The sequence below is a fragment of the Varanus komodoensis genome, unplaced genomic scaffold, assembly GCF_004798865.1.
Source record: "Varanus komodoensis strain SLA01 unplaced genomic scaffold, ASM479886v1 scaffold32, whole genome shotgun sequence".
NCBI lineage: Eukaryota > Metazoa > Chordata > Lepidosauria > Squamata > Varanidae > Varanus > Varanus komodoensis.
The window spans coordinates 1,266,742-1,286,333 of record NW_025335798.1 but is presented as its reverse complement, the minus strand read 5'-3'; the positions used below and the strand labels follow the sequence as shown (position 1 = coordinate 1,286,333).

General features: G+C 45.1%; 1 protein-coding gene across 3 annotated transcripts; it reads right to left on the bottom strand.

Annotated features, from left to right (window-relative positions):
- Positions 1–450: 450 nt before the first annotated feature.
- Positions 451–15,167, bottom strand: MTCH2 (mitochondrial carrier 2). 3 transcript variants are annotated; one of them, XM_044437938.1, is made up of 13 exons: positions 15,042–15,167; positions 12,712–12,796; positions 11,416–11,522; positions 8,643–8,669; positions 8,324–8,380; positions 6,747–6,804; positions 5,981–6,032; positions 5,724–5,783; positions 5,147–5,240; positions 4,475–4,522; positions 3,845–3,912; positions 2,224–2,299; positions 451–639 (listed from the first exon to the last, which is right to left on the bottom strand). In XM_044437938.1, exons 1-13 carry the CDS (start codon positions 15,126–15,128, stop codon positions 553–555), a joined length of 906 nt encoding a protein of 301 aa, XP_044293873.1. In that variant the 5' UTR covers positions 15,129–15,167; the 3' UTR covers positions 451–552. The 3 variants fall into 3 exon arrangements, with proteins under 3 accessions (XP_044293873.1, XP_044293875.1, XP_044293874.1); XM_044437940.1 differs by having other exon boundaries at positions 12,712–12,828; positions 15,042–15,107; XM_044437939.1 differs by lacking the exon at positions 12,712–12,796 and having other exon boundaries at positions 15,042–15,102.
- Positions 15,168–19,592: the final 4,425 nt, after the last annotated feature.

Genomic DNA, 19,592 nt, shown 5'->3' with positions numbered 1-19,592 from the left:
CACTCCCTGCAGAGCCAGGCAGGATTAACATTTTTCTTCTCGGCTTCCCAAGAACTGAGTTCAGTGATACATTTGAATGGGCAAAGGCTGAAAAATAGCTTGTCCAGGGGAAAATTAATTTGGTAGCTCCAAGTAAAATGTCACTCCCCAGCCCCACAGGCAGCCTCCGTATCCCAGAAAAGATTCTGCTTTGTCACCAGTCCACAGTTGTCCTAGTTTGATTCGATCCCAGCGGAAGGTAGAAAGTGGAGAAAGGCGAATTCCCAATAAAACAAACACCTTTGCCCTCTGGGGGAGGTTGGAAGTGTCAACACTGCTACCAGAATAAGCCATCCCTGGACAAGCATGGCAGTTTCTCCACATGGATTGCCCCAGCCTCCCTCCACTGATATGAGAGACGGAAGACACTGCCCTTCAAACATCTGCCATTAAGTCATGCTCACAGCCAGGTCCATTTCCCAAGATTAAATGATTATTTTGTAAAAAACTGTATAGAAATCAACACACGGCCATCATTCTGTGCATCTGGAACAGCCACAAGAGGCCCAAGACTCAGTGAAATATCTTCTCCTCCCACACATACCGCTTCCCTGCAGGCACCTTCCGGAAAAACAGACTGTTCCCTCGGCTCATGTTGCCCTGAAGAAGTGAAAAAAGGAAGCAAATGAAGGAGCTTGGTATGAATGAGACGCTGAGCCCAGAGGGGCCCACCAGTTTCAGGGCTTTAGCATCCACAAAACATGTTCTATAGCATGTTGAAACCCATCAGTGATGCTTCCAAGTCCCATTAGCCCCTGCTGGTCTGCAGAAGCTGTAGGACATTAAAGAAGATCTGAAGATGGGGAAACTGATACAGCACAATCCTGTAGAATGGCAGCTGGAAACCTTACTTAGGTCTGGGGCCAAATCTAGCACTCTAGGCTTCTCCAGAGAACCATGACCTGTTCTCCAGCCCTACCCTGTTTCCTCCGTGAATGCTGATCATTGAAGGTTTCTTCACTTTTGTGCATCTCCTCCTATCCTCCCTAAAATGTTGAAATGCCCAAGTAAAAATCATAAGCCAAAATAAACCAACATTCTGGCTCCACCCCATTTGCCTTCAGTCCCACCCACTACCAGCATGAAACCACCCTGAGAGTTTTTCCAAAATTGGATTCAGTCTGCATCCTGAAAGATGCCACACATCCAAATGCAGAAGGACTATGCCAGCTCAGAATCCACATAATGAGCCACTTCCGTAATACAAAGGCCTCTTCCAGCCTGCAAGTAAAGCTTGGATGGCAGGAAGGAGACTAGGCGAAGCAGTGCTACAGAGGGAACCCTTTCCCCACAGTGCAAATCCTGGGCTGGAGAGCCAGGTCAGGAGTGATGTACTGCAACATCTCGGGCACATTTGAATCAGCCCTGTTTCTACGCCTGCTTTAGACAATTTCTCCAACTAGGGGACAGAATTTCTGAGGGCAGAATTGTGAAAGGGAAAGACCCAATCCCAAGACCCTCTACACAAGGAGGAGGTATCCCGGTGCCCTCTGGATGTTTTGGACTACAACTCCCATCAGCCCCAGCCAGCATAGCCAATGGTCAGGAATCCAAGGACTTGTCATCAAAACCATCTGTAGGCCACTGGACTGGGGAAGGCTGCTCTAAAATATTGGCAGTGGAAGGCGTGCAGAAGAGAGGAGGGCAGTCCAAGCTGCATTATGGGCACGTGTGAATAAGAATACTGGGGTCAGGGGGGGTTTAACAACCTGCAGTGAGCTGCAGGATATACAGATCAACAATTCTGAATATGCTGCCCCTGCTCTGGGGTTGTGCAAACCCTGACAAGGGCCATTTAATCCATAAGGAACCTTTGCAGAACCTGACAACATACTATGTGTTGTGCAAGGGTTGTTTCACTCTCAAACAACCCTTGGTGGCTGGGTTTGCATGACATCGCAACACTTGAGCAGGGGCTGCATAGTCAAACTGCTGCCTGGCATGCACTGCAGCTCACTGTAAGTTAAGCAATCTGTGATGCCCCTGGCATGTTGTGCCAACCGGGTCACCGCCGCTGGATTTCTTGCTTGAGAGGCTGGGAGGCCCAAGGGTCAGAGCCCCTGGGGGAGCACTCTTAGAATGCAAAGGAGGGAGGGGCTCTGCATACTCAGTTATTCCCCCCACCCCCATGTCTAAGCCAACATGCCATGGACTGCTAAGGACGGACGGACAATTCAGACATACCTCCCCATGCAGCTGGCTCCAGCAGTTCAACCAGGAGGAGTAAGTTGGACTGTAAGGGGGGAGGCCACCAGCAAGCCTGGAAAACAGCAGAAGACGAGACAGCATTGAAACGGCTCATTAGTAACACTGGTAGAATTGTAATGGCAGTCCAGAGAGCAAGATGCTAGCAGGTGGCCTTTATACACATTCAGTAAATAAATAATACAACACCCCAACTGAGCAGTATGCTCTGGAGCAGCTTTCTGCCCTCTCAGTCCCTTGCAAAACAGCAACCCAGGTGCAACTTTCTGAGCGACCACTCTCCTCCAAAAGGGAATCAGGTGGAACTTTTTTGTTTTTAAGAAGATGGCTTCAGTCAGGTGGCACAACACAAGGGCCCAATCCTTCTAGGTATAAAAACCCCATGCATACCAACATCTCAGGCGCATAGCCAACCTTCAGCTGTCTTGTGCAAGACAGAACATTCAGACAACCGATACGCATGCCCAGAGGTGGAGGAGGCAGATCTAAGAAACCAAACTCTTTCTGTGGAGGGAATGATCACTAAAAGGAGGTGCAGAGGTTTATAAGACTATGGGTGCCACAGGGAAAGTGGATAAAGGGAGAAACCTTTATTCCCCTCTCATTAATAGTAAGGCATGGCTGTGTGTGATATGCCACAATGAAACTGATTGGCAGTACCTTCCAAACTAACAAACTGAAATGCTTCTTTATACAAGGCAGAATGGGCTGAGGCCGTACACATTTACCCAAGAATAACCAGATGTCCCACTGAACCTAACAGGGCTGACTTAGATGTCAGTAGCTCAATGGAATCCCCCATGTGTAGGGTCAGGCTCTGACTACCACAGACTAGAGACCAAAGATGGGGGGCAGACTTGCGTTCGTGGTCTTCTTGTGAGTTGGCTCTGGGGAACAGACTAGCCATGGCTGGAAAGAGAATGACAGTCCTGGTGGACTTAAGTTCTGATCCTGCAGAATTCTTTCATGAGGCAGTTCACTGATTTGCCTTTTTGCCTGGAGTATTATAGTAGCAATGCGGGGATCACAGCAGGAAGCCAGACACTGTTATTTCAGACTGTGATTATTTCTGGATTAAGAATTATCTCAAGAAATTTAGACAAGATTCAGATTTCAACATCCTGACTCCTGTACATGGAGAAGACTTCAGTATTCACATGAATTCATAAAGGTTTACTGCCTTTGCAATTACCCACAAAATTCAAAGCCACTAGGCACTGAATCTTGCGGGTTCACATATTTTAAAGTGCTTTGCTCAGCCACAACTATTTTGGATACAGGCAGGGCGCAGCAACAGGGTGGTTCTTGACCACCGTGCTTTTAAATTAAAACCTTAAGAGTTATTCTAGGAAAACAGTCCAAATATTGCCTAAAAAGAGGCATTATTTTCCCGCTCTGTGGGCTGTGGCACAAAACCTCTTGAGAGCAGCTGCTGGAAATATGGAAAGAACAGTTGCAGGATGCAGCACACCGCTCAAACCTCTCATCGCCTTATGAAGGAAAAAGGCCTGAAAAACAAAGGTCACCTAAGACTGCACAGTGTGTTTAAAAACATGCAATCAAGAGTCAAGTTAAAAAAAGATACTGTCTCTACACTTACCCACAGTTATTAATGGCCATCAGGTTTGAGACAAGTACGAAGGGGTAAGTCAGCATACTGGCAAAGAACTGTAAGTGACAATACAATGAGATTTACCACTGGAAAAGTACCCCAAATTTCTCCCTCATGCTCCACCAGGCTGAAGGACACTTAATGGCAGACCCTTTTACAATTTACACTAAATTCAACAGGAATTTGTCATAAGGAGCATGTCCTCTGCTGGAGAAAATCAGGTCCATAGGACACTAACATTTAGTAATATGCTTCCAGTGGCAATGCTGATCTTGGTTTGAAACTCCACTGAGCAAGAAACAGACATAAGGAAGGGGCTGGCAATTGTTCAGCTCAGGCTCCAACAGCACCTGACAAGTACTCAGCACTAGACAGATCTTGCTGACAAGCAGTAAAGGCTTCCCAAAATTGGATAGAAGCTGCAAAATCTAAAGACTGGTGGTGCCTTTTGTACAGGACATTTTTAGAAGCTAGTCTTCCTTCTGTGAGGCCCAGTAGCATGCCCGAGTGCAAGATCAGAAATATGAAAGTGAGTTTGCACACTTATGGCCATCTTTTTAAGACACTTCCCCCCTCCCACATGCTATCCAAGGAAGTAGAAAAGGATTGCACACTCACTCCAGTGACAGCCTGAGAATAACTCTTCATCTCAGACATGGTAGAGACCTGGGAAGAATAGAATTGAGTTAATAGAAACCTCTTCCTCCATTACTAGCAGGCATTTCCAACTTTAGGGTTCTAAGAAATTCTAGGCCTGCCTGAGGTAGCAATATGCAATTGCATTAAGTTGCGGACAACAAGGCACTCTGCCTCAGGGTTCCTCCACAGAGGGCACATCGAGTTCTCCAATGGTACCCAGGAAGGCGTCCCCAACATACAATCTGTGGGTATCTGCAGCAGCTTTTAAAAATCCTGTTTTTTATGTATTTGTATATATCCATAGCAATTAATACACATGAAGTGCCTGTATATGAAAATACAATTATCAAGCAATTACATATAGCCTTGCCATTCCTCTCCCTGCCCCTCTTTTGAGCAGCCAGGCCCCTACGGCCGCCTTTCCTGATTAGCCACATTCTCCACAGGAGCCATTTTGTAGTGCCGCCCATAGCAACAAAGTCCTAAAGCTGCCCATGGGTCCCTAAAGGTGCAGAGCCCTGCTCTCCTGGACAGAGGCTTGGGAGGATCCTGCAGCAGTAAGAGGCCTGCCAAGCTGACCAATACGAAGGGAATGAACTGCTCACACCAGTCCAAACCCCAGCCTAACCACACTGCAAGTAGCATACTCACCCCATTCTCCAGTGCATAGGTGTTGATGAGGTAGGCCAGCATGTTACACAGCCACAAGGACAGGATGTCCCCAAGCAGGCGGGGAACGAGGCCCCTGGAAGAGAACAGCCAGCAAGTGAAAAGGCAGCAGGCTGCCTGGGGAAAGGGCTACCCGTACCCCTACCCGCTCCCCAACCTGCCTAATTCCTCTGCGCAGCAGTGGCAGTCTGGCTGTGCCCAGGGAATGGGAGACTGGCCAACATTTTGCAAAGCACACGCTCAGTCTCAGAAGGTTGCTCTCATTTTCACCACCCATTCTGGGCAGGGGCTTACTTGAGAAGAGCCCTGCTAGAGTGGGCCAAAGCTTCATCAAGCCTAACCACCCGTCTCCCATCGTGGCCAAGCAGGTATCTTCAACAGCCCACAATATAAAGGCACCTGCCTGCCCCTGCTGTTCCCACTGCCTGCTCTGTTCAGCTGATATTCACAAGCCAACAGTCTTCCTTCTGTGAGCTCTCTCTGCAAAACCCAGCTCAACCCTGCAACAACCACCATGGCACGTACAAAGGGCAGGCCAAGCCCCCTCGCTAGTACTCACGCAAAAAATCCAAGGATGCCCTCTTCCCGGTAAATGGTGACAAAGGAGCTAAGCACGCCGCTGAAAATTGGAAAAGAAACCCATCAAGTTACTCTGGGAAATTACAGAGCAAGTAATTCTTCCTTCAGAGCCAACTACAAAAAAGAGGACAGGAGCTTCTGTCTCACACTACTTGCTTCCTGGCCTCTTTTGAGTTCTCCCAGATCTAGCTTTGCAGGCTAAAGCCCCACTGAAGCTGCCTCAAGAGCCGCACATACCTGTACTTGGTCTCCCTGCCAATGAACTGCACCATACATCTCAACGTGATCACTGAAGGACAAAGCCAAAAGGAAAAGAAAATCAGCAAGGGCGACCTTCTCCCCACTCAGGTTGGTTCAGAAACGTATCACTCCAGGAGTCTAAGCCACCATTCAGCTGAAGTTGAATCCAGCCATGACCAAAATGCTCCTGGTTAGTAAAGCTGAGCTGGAAATGGGGGTTCAGCACTGGCTGAAATTGCGAATGTGGGATCACAGTTTGGGAATCCTTTAGACCCAGCTCTAACCTTGGATGCCCAGGTATTGGTTATGGCCAGGAGCATCTTTGCCAAACTAAGGCTGGTGTGCCCACTAGGCCTGTACCTAAAGACTGCAGACTTGGCCAGGTGGCACATTCCTTAGTTTAAGGATGGCCAACTTCTGGGCCAAAATATCTGCAGGGCCACAGCTCCCATCACCCCTCCCTACTAGCAGGATAGGGCTGATGGGAGTTGTAGGCCAATAGATCTGCTGGGCCACAAGTTGCTTATTTCAGTTACATGGTGTCTGGATTACGGTGAAGTGCTCAACAAAGGGCTGCAGTCTGTCCAGGGGGCAGAGGCCCAGCCATCAACAGGGGCAGCATATGGGAAGCAAGTTGAAGCAGCTGCACTGGCTCCCAAATCATTTCCGGGCCAGTTCAAAGCACTGCTGATGACCTTAAGGGGCCCTTACAGTTTAGGGACAAGTGCTGGTGGTGACCAAAATGGCACCAGTCCAAACGTACCATGAAATGGGTGGGTGATTAGCGCAGCAGCAGAGCGTGCAATCATCTCTTGAGAGGTCTAAGAAGAAAAGCAATTGCAGAAACATCAGCAGCGGAAAGGCTGGCCAAGGAAAGGGACAGCACATGCCCCCTCCTCTCGCCCGCCCCATGAACAGGTTCCATGAAAGGACTTAATGCTTGCTGTTCAGTGTGAATTACAATTTATTTATTAGATTTATATCTTGCTTTTTTCCTTACAAAGAACTCAAAGCAGCTTACATCATTCTTCTCCTCCTGCTCTTAGTCTTATCCTCACAACAACCCTGCGAGGTAGGTTGGGCTGTGACTGGCCCAAAGCCTCCAGTTGGCTCCATGGCTGAGTGAGGACTAGAACCCAGATCATCTGAGTTCCAGTCCTGTGCTCTTAGTCACTCCAGCACACTGGCTCATATTTTGAGCATACATGCTGAAGAGCTGCACGTTTTTTAGTGAGTCCATAATTAAAATTGCTACAATCTGCTTATAGAATAAAGCCAGTTTCAAAAGAAGTGACATAGTACAGCAGGCTATGACTTATTCAGGGACAGAGCCTGGCTCTATCATCCAACTAGGCATAGTTGTCCCCAGTGTATTGCTGCTACTCATCAACGCATCTCAGAAAGCGTCCTGTTAGCAGCCTGACCTCTATAGTACGAGGGATGCTATGACTGGACATTAGCTCCTCTTCAAGACTTGTGAATGCAGCTTGCTTCAAGTACTGTGCTGCCAAATGATGGGCCACCATCAATTCTAAGCTGCACTGGCACAACTCTCCTTCCCCCTTCTGGGAAAAGAACTGCTAGTACTTCTGTTCCAGAGAACTAACAAAGCAGGATTTGGTATTTCAGAACTCATAAACCAGCTCTACAAACTAAGCAGAGGGTAAGGGATACTCCGTGAGCAAAAGTAGTCTGGGAGTGCTCTGGGGGAGAGGGTTTGGCACAATCTCATCAGGTCGCAATGTTTCATGCCAAAAGCCCATTTCCATGCCCTCCATTTAGTGCTATGGGACAAAGTCAACAGGCTCCCACATGGGACACCCATAAGAAGAGCTGAGCCTGCTTGCAGCCCCATGTCAGGGTCAACCATGGTTGCAGGAGCAGGTTCTGCATTCCGCCCGGCGGTGTTCCCTCACATGGGGGAAAGGCAAATGAATGACTACTGCCGGGACAGCATTACAGTAAAGGCAAAACCTGCTCCACATGCTGCTGGAGGGCCGCATCATGTCACATTATGCCCCACATCAGAGCTGCAGAGAGATGGGATGCACCCCACCCCACCCCACCCCGTGACATAATGTGTCCCTGCTCCAAAAGTGGGCACTCTAGCAGTCCAGTGTTGCAAAGCAAAATGCTGGAGAGAGATGTTCACACATTACAGCTACCCAAGGAAGGCCACAGTATCTGCTATGGTCACAGCATCTACTATGATGTCTGCCTAGCTGGGCAGGATTCGTGCTGTGAGTGAACAGGCCATCACATCACATGCTCTGCTTCCAGGAGTGAGAAGTCCTATCCACACCTAACCCATCCCATGGCAAAGGAACCCCACAGCTTAACCTCTTTGATAACTTGATCCAGGGAGGACCCAGACTCCTTGCGACTGTTCCCTGGTTCCTGGAGTGAAGGGAAAAAAAAAACAAGACAGCTTCAGGAGATGACAGTATTTCTAGTGCCTCTGTACAAGGCATCCTGTTATCCCAACAGGTTTCATTTCCCTAATTCTGAGTAGAAGATACTCTGTATACCCTCCCACCTGTCACAAGGTGCACTACCCCATATACTGTAAAGCACAGACCACAGATCATCCCCAAAAGGAGAAATCAACCAGGCAGGGAAAGGACAAAGCAATTTGTGCAGGAAGCCAGCAGCAACATACCTCAACTTGGTCAGCTTCCTGGCATTTCTAGAGAGAAAGAAAACAGCAAAGTGTGAGCCCAGGATGTATCCCCTTCACCTTCATTCCTAACTGCTGCCAAGCAATAAGCTTTTGTAATTGCATTTGCATTCCTTCTTTACTCCCAGTCTTGCCTTTCCCACCTTGACTCTGTTTCCCTTTTTGGAAGCTTAGATCGAAAGGCACGTTGGGGCAGGGACCGCTCTATTTTTGCTTATGAAGCTCTAGAAGGGAGCAGGCACGCTGATGGCACCAATGCGGCAAAGACCATGCACAGCCTATGCAACTTCAGAGGAACACACAAACGGCGTCTGAATGCAAATCTTTGAGATAGCACTTTCTAGGGGGTGCAAGTACAGCATCTGTTTCACAAGCACAGCCTGGTCTCTCTATTTGAGGACTGGAAAAGAATTTCCTCTCACTTAGGTTGGCTCTGACTCAGCTACATTAGCCAGGAGTTCTCAGTGGGACACATTAAGCTACCATATGAAGATCAGTTCACTGATCTACCTAGCCCAATATTGTTCACAAAAATTGGTGGCATCTCTCCAGGGTTTCAGGCAAGGATTTTCCAGTTCTAAACCATGGGCCCTTCTCCACTCACAAGTTTTCGGCTCTATAGGCATCTTTACATTAAAAAATTCTGTTTTCAGAATCCTTGTTTACTTGCCTTAGGAAGAGTGCCTTAAGGTGCAATCCGAGGCATGCTTAGATAGAAGAGTGTCCTACAACTCCCAGCATCCCTCAACCAGCCACACTGGGAGCTGTGGGGTGTTTTTCTGTGTAAATGTGCACAGGATGGAGAACATAATTATTTAAGTGCTTGCACTGAAGTCTTACAAATTTGAGCTGTTGAAAAAGCTCCCAAATCTAGGCACATTTTCTAAGCCTACTCCAACTCTGACCCCAAACATAACAGAAAGTTGGTTAGCAGAAGCAATGCAAATGGAATGACCCTGCCTGCCTTTTCTTGAGAACTCACACCTACACTCTTGAATTTAGAAATGTTGCTTTCCTTAAACATACTAGAAAAGTAGGAAAACAGGCCAAATAAGCTGGCTGTACTTTCTAAACATTATCAGAGTCTCTGGCGAACAACCACACAATCTGGGATCTGCCTCAAAAATTTCTTTGGCTTGTCACTTGGATTATTTCTAACCAGAAGGTGTGTGTGACCTCTTGTACTAAATGCAAATGCTTGCTTTACAAAGCTAACACTTATATACTTTTAAACACTTGCACACTACCGTACAATCCTTTGCACCTTGTATTCTCAGTGGTTGGCCAAAATGCATTCTGGCCTAACACCACTGCTGAGGGGCCTGTAGATGACATTTGATTCTGCACAACTTCATTACTGAAAACCATGTTTGTCAACTGTGAAAGAGTTCCAAAGCCAGCATAACTAAAGGCACAATCCCATGCATGCTTAGACAGAAAAAAAAATCCTACAACTCCCAGCATTCCCCAGCCAGCCTGCAGGTCTTCTGTATAACTAAAAGTAGAGCAACAGGCTTATAGATCTGAAACTGCTACTTACAGGTTGCCCTAACACACTAGCCACAGCAACAATCCAGGCAGGCCACAGAAAAGCCGAAACTAAATTTAGATCAAAATTATGCAACCTATGAATATGCCACTTTGATGCCAACGGCGTAACTATATTGCTAAAAGCATGAAACTGCTTCATGATCATATTCAGAATGAATAGGTAAGAGCTGGCAGCAGCCAAAAAGGACCTAATCAGCAGTCTTTATAACACACATATTTATCTGGGAGTGCCATTTGCTCTATTCACACCAAACCATGTTTCAGTGCTATGAGAACAAGCTTCATGCTTCAAGGCATTGACCTGTAGTTTGCAATCCTGGTTTGAAGGGAGAATACAAGCCATAACTTGCTAATTTGGATGTAACAGCAAATATGCATTCTGCTAAAGAAGAGCAATTTGTTGAACGGGAATGCATGGGTGAGCCGTTTGTGGCTTTCCAAATGTTCTGGCCTACAACGTCCATCAGCCCTACCTACCTAGCACAGCCAATATTAAAGGACCATGAAGGTTGTAGACCAAAACATTTAGAAGGCCACAAGATGCCCAACACAACATATGGGAAGAAGCATGAAGTTTATGGTTTGGCAATACATGTGAACCAGCCCAAAATGCTTAACAGGCTTATTCCTAGGCAGCCATGTATGCGCTCACCATACTTATCATAGGAACAGGATGTGGTGTGGGTGGAACAGCAGAGAAATGTCCTTTGCATGTGGCGCCAAGCCTTGCCAAAGCTCAACATGCCTTGAGTGGAAAGCCCACATCCTTTGCTCATTAAAAGATGGCAAGGTTCTAGCCACCGTAAATTTTGGCTACGAGAGCCTGTCAAAATGTCCAGGCCCCGGCTTACTCCTAAGTAAACAAGCAAAGGAGCCGAGTGAAAGCAACAACCCATTTCATTAAGGTTCTAGCAGTAAAATGAGTTAGTTTTTAAAATTACATATATGAAAGCTAAACATCATCCATTTGTATATAAAAGTACATATAATTCTCAGGAATATGAACTAATTTTGATACATTCATCAAATCTTTATACTTCTTGGCTTTTACTGACCATTTCTGCTATTTGAAAGCTGCTAACATCTTATCAGCAGAACTCAGAAAGGAGCAGCATATGTCACAATAAAAAGACTGTATCTTTATGTCACAAGATAAAGACTGCTTTGCATACTAAAATTGCTACATGACAAAATTACAAAGTACCTGTAACACTTTGCTGTGCACCACAGTGCCAATGGCTCCTGAGCAGAGCCTAGGAGCCAAACCTTTGAAGAGGCCAGCCCTTCCATCAATCTTCATAATGTGTTTAGCTGAAAACAGAAGTTAACATAGGTATCAAGATGTCCTTCACATTTCCCCAGCATCCCTGCCTAGAAGAAATCCCAGCAAAATAATGTCATCTTGTAACACTATTTCAAACTTAGGCTATGCCATATTAAAGAAGCCCAGGCCTAATGCCAAGTTAGAAACTTCAGTACCAAAGGTCAGTGTGCACAGCTGGAGACTCAATCTAGTGCACAGTAAAGAGGATTCATCTCCCACTGATCTCGGCATGCTTAACTGCACACTGGATTAAAGGTAAAGGTTTCCCCTTGACTTTACATCCAGTCATGCCTGACTCTAGGGGGTGGTGCTCATCTCCGTTTCCTAGCCGAGGGAGCCAGCGTTTGTCCGCAGACAGTCTCCGTGGCCATGTGGCCGGCATGACTAAACACCGAAGTGCACGGAACGCTGTTACCTGCCCACCAAAGTGGTACCTTTTTATCTACTTGCATTTGCATGCTTTCGAACTGCAAGGTTGGCAGGAGCTGGGACGGAGCAACGGGAACTCACCCCGTTGTGCAGATTAGAACCGGGAAGCTTTCAATCAACCAGCCCAGCAGCTCAGCGGTTTAAACCACTGCGCCACCTGCAGTCCCGCACACTGGATTAGACCCCCAAATAATGTCAACATTCACCAGCACCCCAGTTGCCTTTACTAGACTCCACCATCCTCTGTGGGAACAAGAACTACAGAGCCAAAGCTAGAAATCATTACTTTGAGCAAAGGTGTTTGAAATACAGCCCAGTGTCAATAATGTTACCACTCAACCTGGAGGATGAAATGTGACACTGCTGAGACATGCACATGCATGTACAGTCCAAATCATAGATGTGATGCTTGGAAGGGTTGGAGGCCACAGCAAGAGACTCAAATGTCCAAATATGACTCATCTCTAGGATTAAAGCTTTGGCTTATGAGAGAGAATTCAGAAGCCAGGAACCCTGTCTACAGTTCTGGCACTTCTTTTAAATCTCTGTATCAGATACCAACCACTTTAGCTAAATAATATCACTGGCACACTTTAAAAGTTGAAGACTCTCTAGCAGAACCAACAACACATGACAACTTGACTCCAAAGACATGGGCTGCCAAGCACAGTACAGTCATTACAGCAACCCAGTCCTGCTTTAGGCTCTTTCTGGCTCATTTGCTAAATTTATCTATTTTACACTCACCATAAGCAAAGAGGCCAGGAAGATGATAGACCTGTCGCCCAAAAATATTTCTTCCCAGAGTTGGAGGGAGGGGTTCATATCCCACCTTCAAAATAAAGAGACAATCTGCAGCAACCTCTACAAAGTGAAAAACACCTTAAGGAATGGTTCCAACACCCACTAGTGGTGTTAATACAGCTATTCAATTAGCCCACAGATATACGTTTAATCAAAAAAGAAACCTGAGTTTCTACCCTAACTGCAACTTTGAAATGCTTAAAGTCACTCTATTTATAGTTTGCAACTCACTCAGTATCATGGGAATCAGAGTTCAGCAGAAAGATTTATAGGGATCCTGGACACCTACCAAGGACCATCTTTTAGTGATATACAAGAAAATTAGAATTGCAGTGCAAACAAATCTACATACCCAGCCCATTGCCCTTTTTTCTCTTCAAGGACTTCCCTCTTCCCTGCACTGTACTGGTAACTTTATTTAAAAGAAATTTTCCCTTTATGTGACCTGGCTGTGTCTGGAGTTAGGATTTGTTGTGATTAACACAATAAATGTGGGTGCAGCTCTCCTAATATGGAACAACTCTGCTTTGTATAAGGTGAATCACTGATTGACCAGAGTAGACCTTGCCAGACTTTCCATAGTTTGTGATTTGTATTATCAGGAAAATCTGTTGTTCAGCTGAAAGTTTTATAGGCACACTGAACATTAATTTTTATTAATCCAATTTCCCCAGTTAGAGATAGACAACATTATTGTTGAGACAGATAGCCCATCACACAGCTCCTGTCTCGTTCTTGGTACAGCTAACATATAGATAGTTAATAAAAGCTAGCTTCAGAACTGCTCTTTGACCTTAAATATGAACCATCATATTACAGAGATTTGTATATTTACACTCTGAAAATGCAAATATCTTTCCCAAACCTCCATTTGTGATTAGAAGATGAAATCCTAAAAATGCCGGGGTTGTTAAATTCTTGTACAGGCACATTCTTGTTTCTCTGCAGCTACTCTTTTCAACCAATGAGGATTTGAGCAAGAAGCCACAACTGGCCAAAAGCAACATGCAGCCAGAGATACTATATAAAGAAACTTTTGCAGTCTGGAACTAGTGGGTGTGTCCCAGGCACTACCAATAAAAATGAGAAGGGGGCTGATTTGAATAAGAGATGCACATAAAGCCAGCAGAGTAAACTGATTGGGATTTTAGAAAGCAGCCAAACTCAGAATAAAATATCTGAGTAGGCAATCCAGTTTGAAACCTGTTACAATTAGGACTGGCTTCTGCAATGAGGATTGCTCTGTGGCTAGTATTGGCAGTTCTGTTCTTCCAGGAATATGGACATAGCAAAGGCAGCAAACGAGAGAAGCGCAGCATCTTGGAGATGGTTTTGACTCTGTGGTGTTACCGGCACCGTCTACAAATCCCCCTGCTAGCGCTCAATCGCTATGGCTGCCACTGTGGAACTGGGGGTTCTGGAAGCCCCCTGGATGCAGTGGATCACTGCTGTTTCTTGCATGACTGTTGCTACCGCCACGCCAGAATTTCCTTGAACTGTCACAGCAAGGTAAAATGGCAGCGTTACAAACTCATGTGCAAAAGCTCAAAGACGGAGTGCAGATCCACAAGCATCTGTGGCAGGATGGCATGTGAGTGTGATAAGCAGTTGGCAGAATGTCTGATAACAGCAAAACCCAAGAGAAAACATTCTTTTTACAAAAGGGGGGACCTCTGCAAAGGACCGAAGGACTCTTGCCCAGTCTTCTACCAGAACAGGACTGAAATTTTACACGGGGGAAGACTTCACTCTCCATCCAACTCAAAGCATGTTTCTTAAGAGAAAATTAAACAGTTGCAACAATTGGCCGCAGTGACTGGTGCTGCCGCCCAGAGAGGCCTCTTTCTGTGTTTTCAGGTACCGCAATAGTTTGCTTTTGTGATCGGTGCGTGCCAGGTTATGGCGGTCGTTCGGATGGAAGTGGGAGAAGGTGGAAATGAGGAAGCACGGTCTGCGTTCACATCTGCGGCTTTCCTGCCTCTGCCGGGCGGTGGGACAGGGACAAGTGGAGGCCACCCCACGGAAAGAAAGCAGATCAGGGCCGCAGATAACAAGCGAAGGGTGAGCCCACGGCACATACGGCCAGATGCTGCTCCCGTGTGCGCGGCAAGAGAGAGGTGGTGTCATGACAGGCTTCTGGCAGAGGGGCAAACTGACAACAGGAAAGGAAGAGGGAGCGGCCACCTGGGTCATTCTGATGCCCCCCCACCGCGGGTGTCCCCATCTTCACGTTCTCCCACAGCAGGAAAGCCTGCCGAGGCTAAAGATCTCACCTGCACTAGCACCTTCACGTACATGAGCGGCTGAGAGAGTATAGTGAGGCCAGAGCCCAGCAGCACCTGAGAGGCCGTGTCCGCCATGCTGCCGCCGCGCCGGGCTCCGCCAGGAGGAGGGATGAGGCGAGAAGCTTCCGCGCCACCTCCACGTGACCGACGGCGGCGAAGGATCTGCCTGGGCCGCCGCCACCGCCTCCCAAACTTCTACCATTTCCGGTTCCGAATGGTCCTTATTTCCGCCATTGCTAAGCCAGGAAGGTCATAGGGAGGGGGAGAAACGCTATGGTGATATACAGTCGGACCTTCCGCTAAAAAAATCGATACCCATGATTGCCCGGTTGCCGTGTGCTCTTTATTTTTGCAGATCCGCGGTGAAAACCTTATGCACCTTTGGGACGGGAGTGTCCAATAAGAATACGATAGCGCACTACTCGTATGCTTTTGCTTCTCTCTCGCGACTCGCCATCGCCTCTAAGCCTCCCTTTGGCACTTCCGATCTCCTGCTTCTTGGAGTGATTTCTAACAGTGAAGAACAGGCGTTTCAATCACGGGATAGATATCTCGGACATAAATATATACATATTTTTTCAAATTGTTTGTCATTCTGAACCTCTTTGTATCCCTCTTAAGGGCTCGAAACAACCGCTGTTAAGGCTATAAAGGGAAAAGGCTACGCGGGTCGTGTTAGTGAGACAGAGCCGGATGCGTTGGCAGGCGCCGAAAAGACAGCAGAGGTTCATTAAAGGCGGCATCTTATAATGCTCGGACGGATAAAAGTCCTACAACTTCCAGTATTATTCAGCTGAGAAAGCACTGGGGATCGTAGGGGTTTTTTTTATCTTTTTGTGTAAATATCCTTCGAAATCTTTAATGTGAATGTTGTTCGCTGGCTGTTCCCTGACATTCGTTTTCAGTACTCGTTCTTTCTTTGCTATGCATGTTGCGGTTGTTGCTTATTGTTAAGATGTTCATGACGAATAGAAATGCCGTTTTTTTGCACTATCACCCTACTTTGCATAAAAGACTTACATACCGATTTGAAAGTACATTCTACTGAATTCGGCATGACTTGCTAAGGAAATATGTGCAAGCTAGCGGTTGAAATTCAGCCAGACTAACCAAGTGTTACTTCTGCTATTTTAGTTTCCAATTTTATTCTTGTTTAAAATAGCTTTGCTTTTTAAGCATACTGTAACAAATGTTACTTACAGCGTATTGATATGCATGTGTAGTCGGAAGCAAGCATCCCAGAGTTAAACCGGACTTACTCCTGTGTAGGTATATGCTGGACTGCAACCAATATCACGTACGTTTTGACATCGTTATTACCGAGATAATAGGTAATATCTTATTATCACCACCTGCAAAGCATGCCTGTGCCATCCAACAAACTGGGGAAGGCCACCATTTTCTTACCCAGAACTGTGTTGCAGCTAGAGTTCCATGTAGTTTCAAAAATAGTATTCACCTAACTTTTCCTTTCATCATTCTTCCATTCTTTGGAGAAACTGAAGGCAAAAGCTATGTGTTTTTTGATGGCATTACTGTGTGCACCTGTGCTAGTCTGTATGCATGCCCTTTGGCAAGAAAAACTGTGGCTCCCCACTCAATAGCAAGATTGGCAACTGAGAAAATGGAGAAGTGTTATGCACAGAAGTATAGGGAAGAAAAATTATAACATGAAAACACATGATATTAAAATACAAAAATATGTACAGTTCTATAGAAAAAAATTGTGGCTGGCTGAAAACGGGCTTGAGTTAAAGCAGACCTGTTGGAATGTAAATGCAGGAAAGTTGGACTGTAACTTTTGCATAGTGAACCATTGCTTTAAAGATGTGGGGAGGGGGGTAGGTTAAGGAAATTGCAAGTTCTTGGATTTTATGACATGCATTTTGGGGACAAGCATGAATGGAGACAGAAGAATTGAGCAGAAATTAGAACAAAGTATACTACTAAAGAAAAACCAAAGGTAGAAAAGTGTGCCATAATAGTATATATCAGAAGGAGAAAAGAGCCTCATCCTGCAATAGATAGTACTAAATGAAGAGAATGCATATTGGCTAGTACTGAAGAGTTGGTATGGATCATACAGAAATTGAGTAAGTCATAAAACACTATACAATCGATTCATAATTATCTACATTACTGAGTACAAAACATGCTGCACACAATATACATATTTATTGAGGAATTATCTTCGATGAAGGTGGGGATAGTTTTTCCTTCCTCTTTTTTAAAGATGTAACACAGTAGCAAGATCTTGGGATTTTGTCTTCAAGACAGCATCATCCCCAAAGCTTTATTTCCAAAATATCCAGTTCCGGCAAATATGAGAAAATGGAACACTGATCTAATTTTATACAATTGTATGCTCCACACTTTTTACACTACACACTCCAATACAAAAAGCAAAACAATACTTAATAAACATTGTTTAGTAGATCCTTTTCTGTTACAGTAGCCCTTAATTCTGTATTACACATCTGAAAATGAGAAACAGAATTTCAGGATTTACCTTTGTCTTCTGTAGTACCAGTGCAAGGTTTTTGGCTTCCTGCTTATTAAACAGTTACTTGAATGATTACTGATAGTTATTAACTAGTAGACTTCCCACCAGTTCTTTGATACAGATCAGCCTCCCAGCAAATGTATACAGGTCTCAAGAGCTAGGCATAGTGTGCCTGCTCCTTTCTTCTGAATAAAGCCATGCCTGCTCGCACCTTGGGACAAGACCATTGGCATGGTACATTTCATGAGGGATGACTGCCCTCCAGCAGTGGGAGAGTTTGGGTTAGGCATTTAACTCTTGTCCTTTGGTCACTAACCTCCCTGTGGACTTCAGACTATTCACTGCAAAGCTATGTGCTTGTTAGGCACCTGGTGACAAAAAGCAACACTGTAGACTTCAACTACAGAAATATTTGAATGAATATGCTTTTATAAGAAAATAACCCTGAGGTGCACTTAGAATGCAGCCAAATTTCAGGTGTTAAGATTTCATCATCTTGACACCTCAGCACTGGCAGACAAAGGCTTTTTTTTATAAAAGGCTTTTGAAAATCAGTTAATTTTTTCTAGCATTTAAACTTAGGGTTGATTAACTTCACCTTTGAGACAATCTTATCACTTATGTGTTTCTAGAATGGTTGTTTTGCCAGCTGCAAAAAATGTGTTACGTTAGGGATGCTGATTTCAAACAGATGTTTAGGACTGCTTCTGGGAATCTGGCAGAATGTGGCCAACAAATCATCCATACCCTTCACATTGCTATTCCAGCTAATCTTTCACTGATGCATATAAATGGTAAGTACTGTGACTTGTTTGCAGTTCAGGCTTACTACTGAACATGCGACTTCCCAGCTCCTGGCTGTACATTAAAAGAGCCATGTGGGATCAGACCAAAGGACTGCAGTCTAGCCTTCTGTTCACACAGTGTCCAACCAGATGCCTGGGGAAACCCACATGGAGGGCATGAATGCAGCAGCATCCTTTCAGTTATGTTGCTCCCTAGCTGCTGCTGAGAGGGATTCTACTCCCACGCTGGAGGTAATACCTGGCCAACACGACTAGCAGACCAAAACTGAACACAGTATTCCAAGCATGGTTACACATAGATTTGTAAAGGACATTATATTTTTATTCCTTTTGTAATGATCTTTAACATAGATTTGTCTTCACAGCAAAGCAGTTTGACATTTTCATTGACCTATGTACCACAATCCCAAGATACCTTTCTTCATTTGTCATTACCAGCTCAGACGCAAACAGCATATACAGGAGTGTTTGCTTCAACTTCCATAAACATATACCTGCTTTCCTTGAACAGCATTTACCATTTTAAGGCCCATTATACACCTCCCTGCCCCCCCAGTATAGAAAGATCCTGTTGAGGGTCTTTGCAATACTTTGTTTTAACCATTCATACGCAAACCAGAGGTAGAAATTGCAGGAGTACTACAAATTGGCAATTGCATCATGTTGCTTAAGAGGAGATAATTATAGTACCAGAAAAAAGGCTAATTTGAGCAAGGCCCAAAATATGGTAGCTAGAATAGATTATATACAAACTTCCTTAGTTGTATACTAACAGCATTTTCATAACATGTCCTGTAAGCCCAATGCATGACCTCAGTGATTACCTAATGAAATAATTTGTACAACTATTTAATATCCAATGAAATAACGAATGGCTGCATAAATATGTCCTGTTTGATTTTTGCTGCATTTTAAAATACTTATTCTATTACCATAAAATTAGAGATGCTCCCTCAACATATTTTATTATGTTGTTTAATGTAAACACAATACATACTTTTCATTCTTGGATAAGGGAGAACAAATAATACAGATAGAGTTACAGACCCTGTTTTGAATAAACATCAAAAAAATACCACCACCACTAAAGGGGTAAAAATGCAACAAAATTTACCTGAGTGTTGCATTTCCACCCTTTGCGGTTCCAGCATTGCACTAGGAAACTTGTGTTCTGATAATACCCATTGCCACACAATCACCTATGAATAACAACATTCAACACAAAGAGTT

Excerpts from the sequence above, each read along its gene's own strand:
- MTCH2 (XM_044437938.1), bottom strand. The coding sequence starts at position 15,128 with ATGGCGGACACGGCCTCTCAGGTGCTGCTGGGCTCTGGCCTCACTATA. Across the intron at positions 8,381-8,642 it reads AGGAAGCTGACCAAGTTGAG|GAACCAGGGAACAGTCGCAA; the intron begins GTATGTTGCTGC and ends CCTTCACTCCAG. Across the intron at positions 6,805-8,323 it reads TGGATCAAGTTATCAAAGAG|ACCTCTCAAGAGATGATTGC; the intron begins GTTAAGCTGTGG and ends TTTTCTTCTTAG.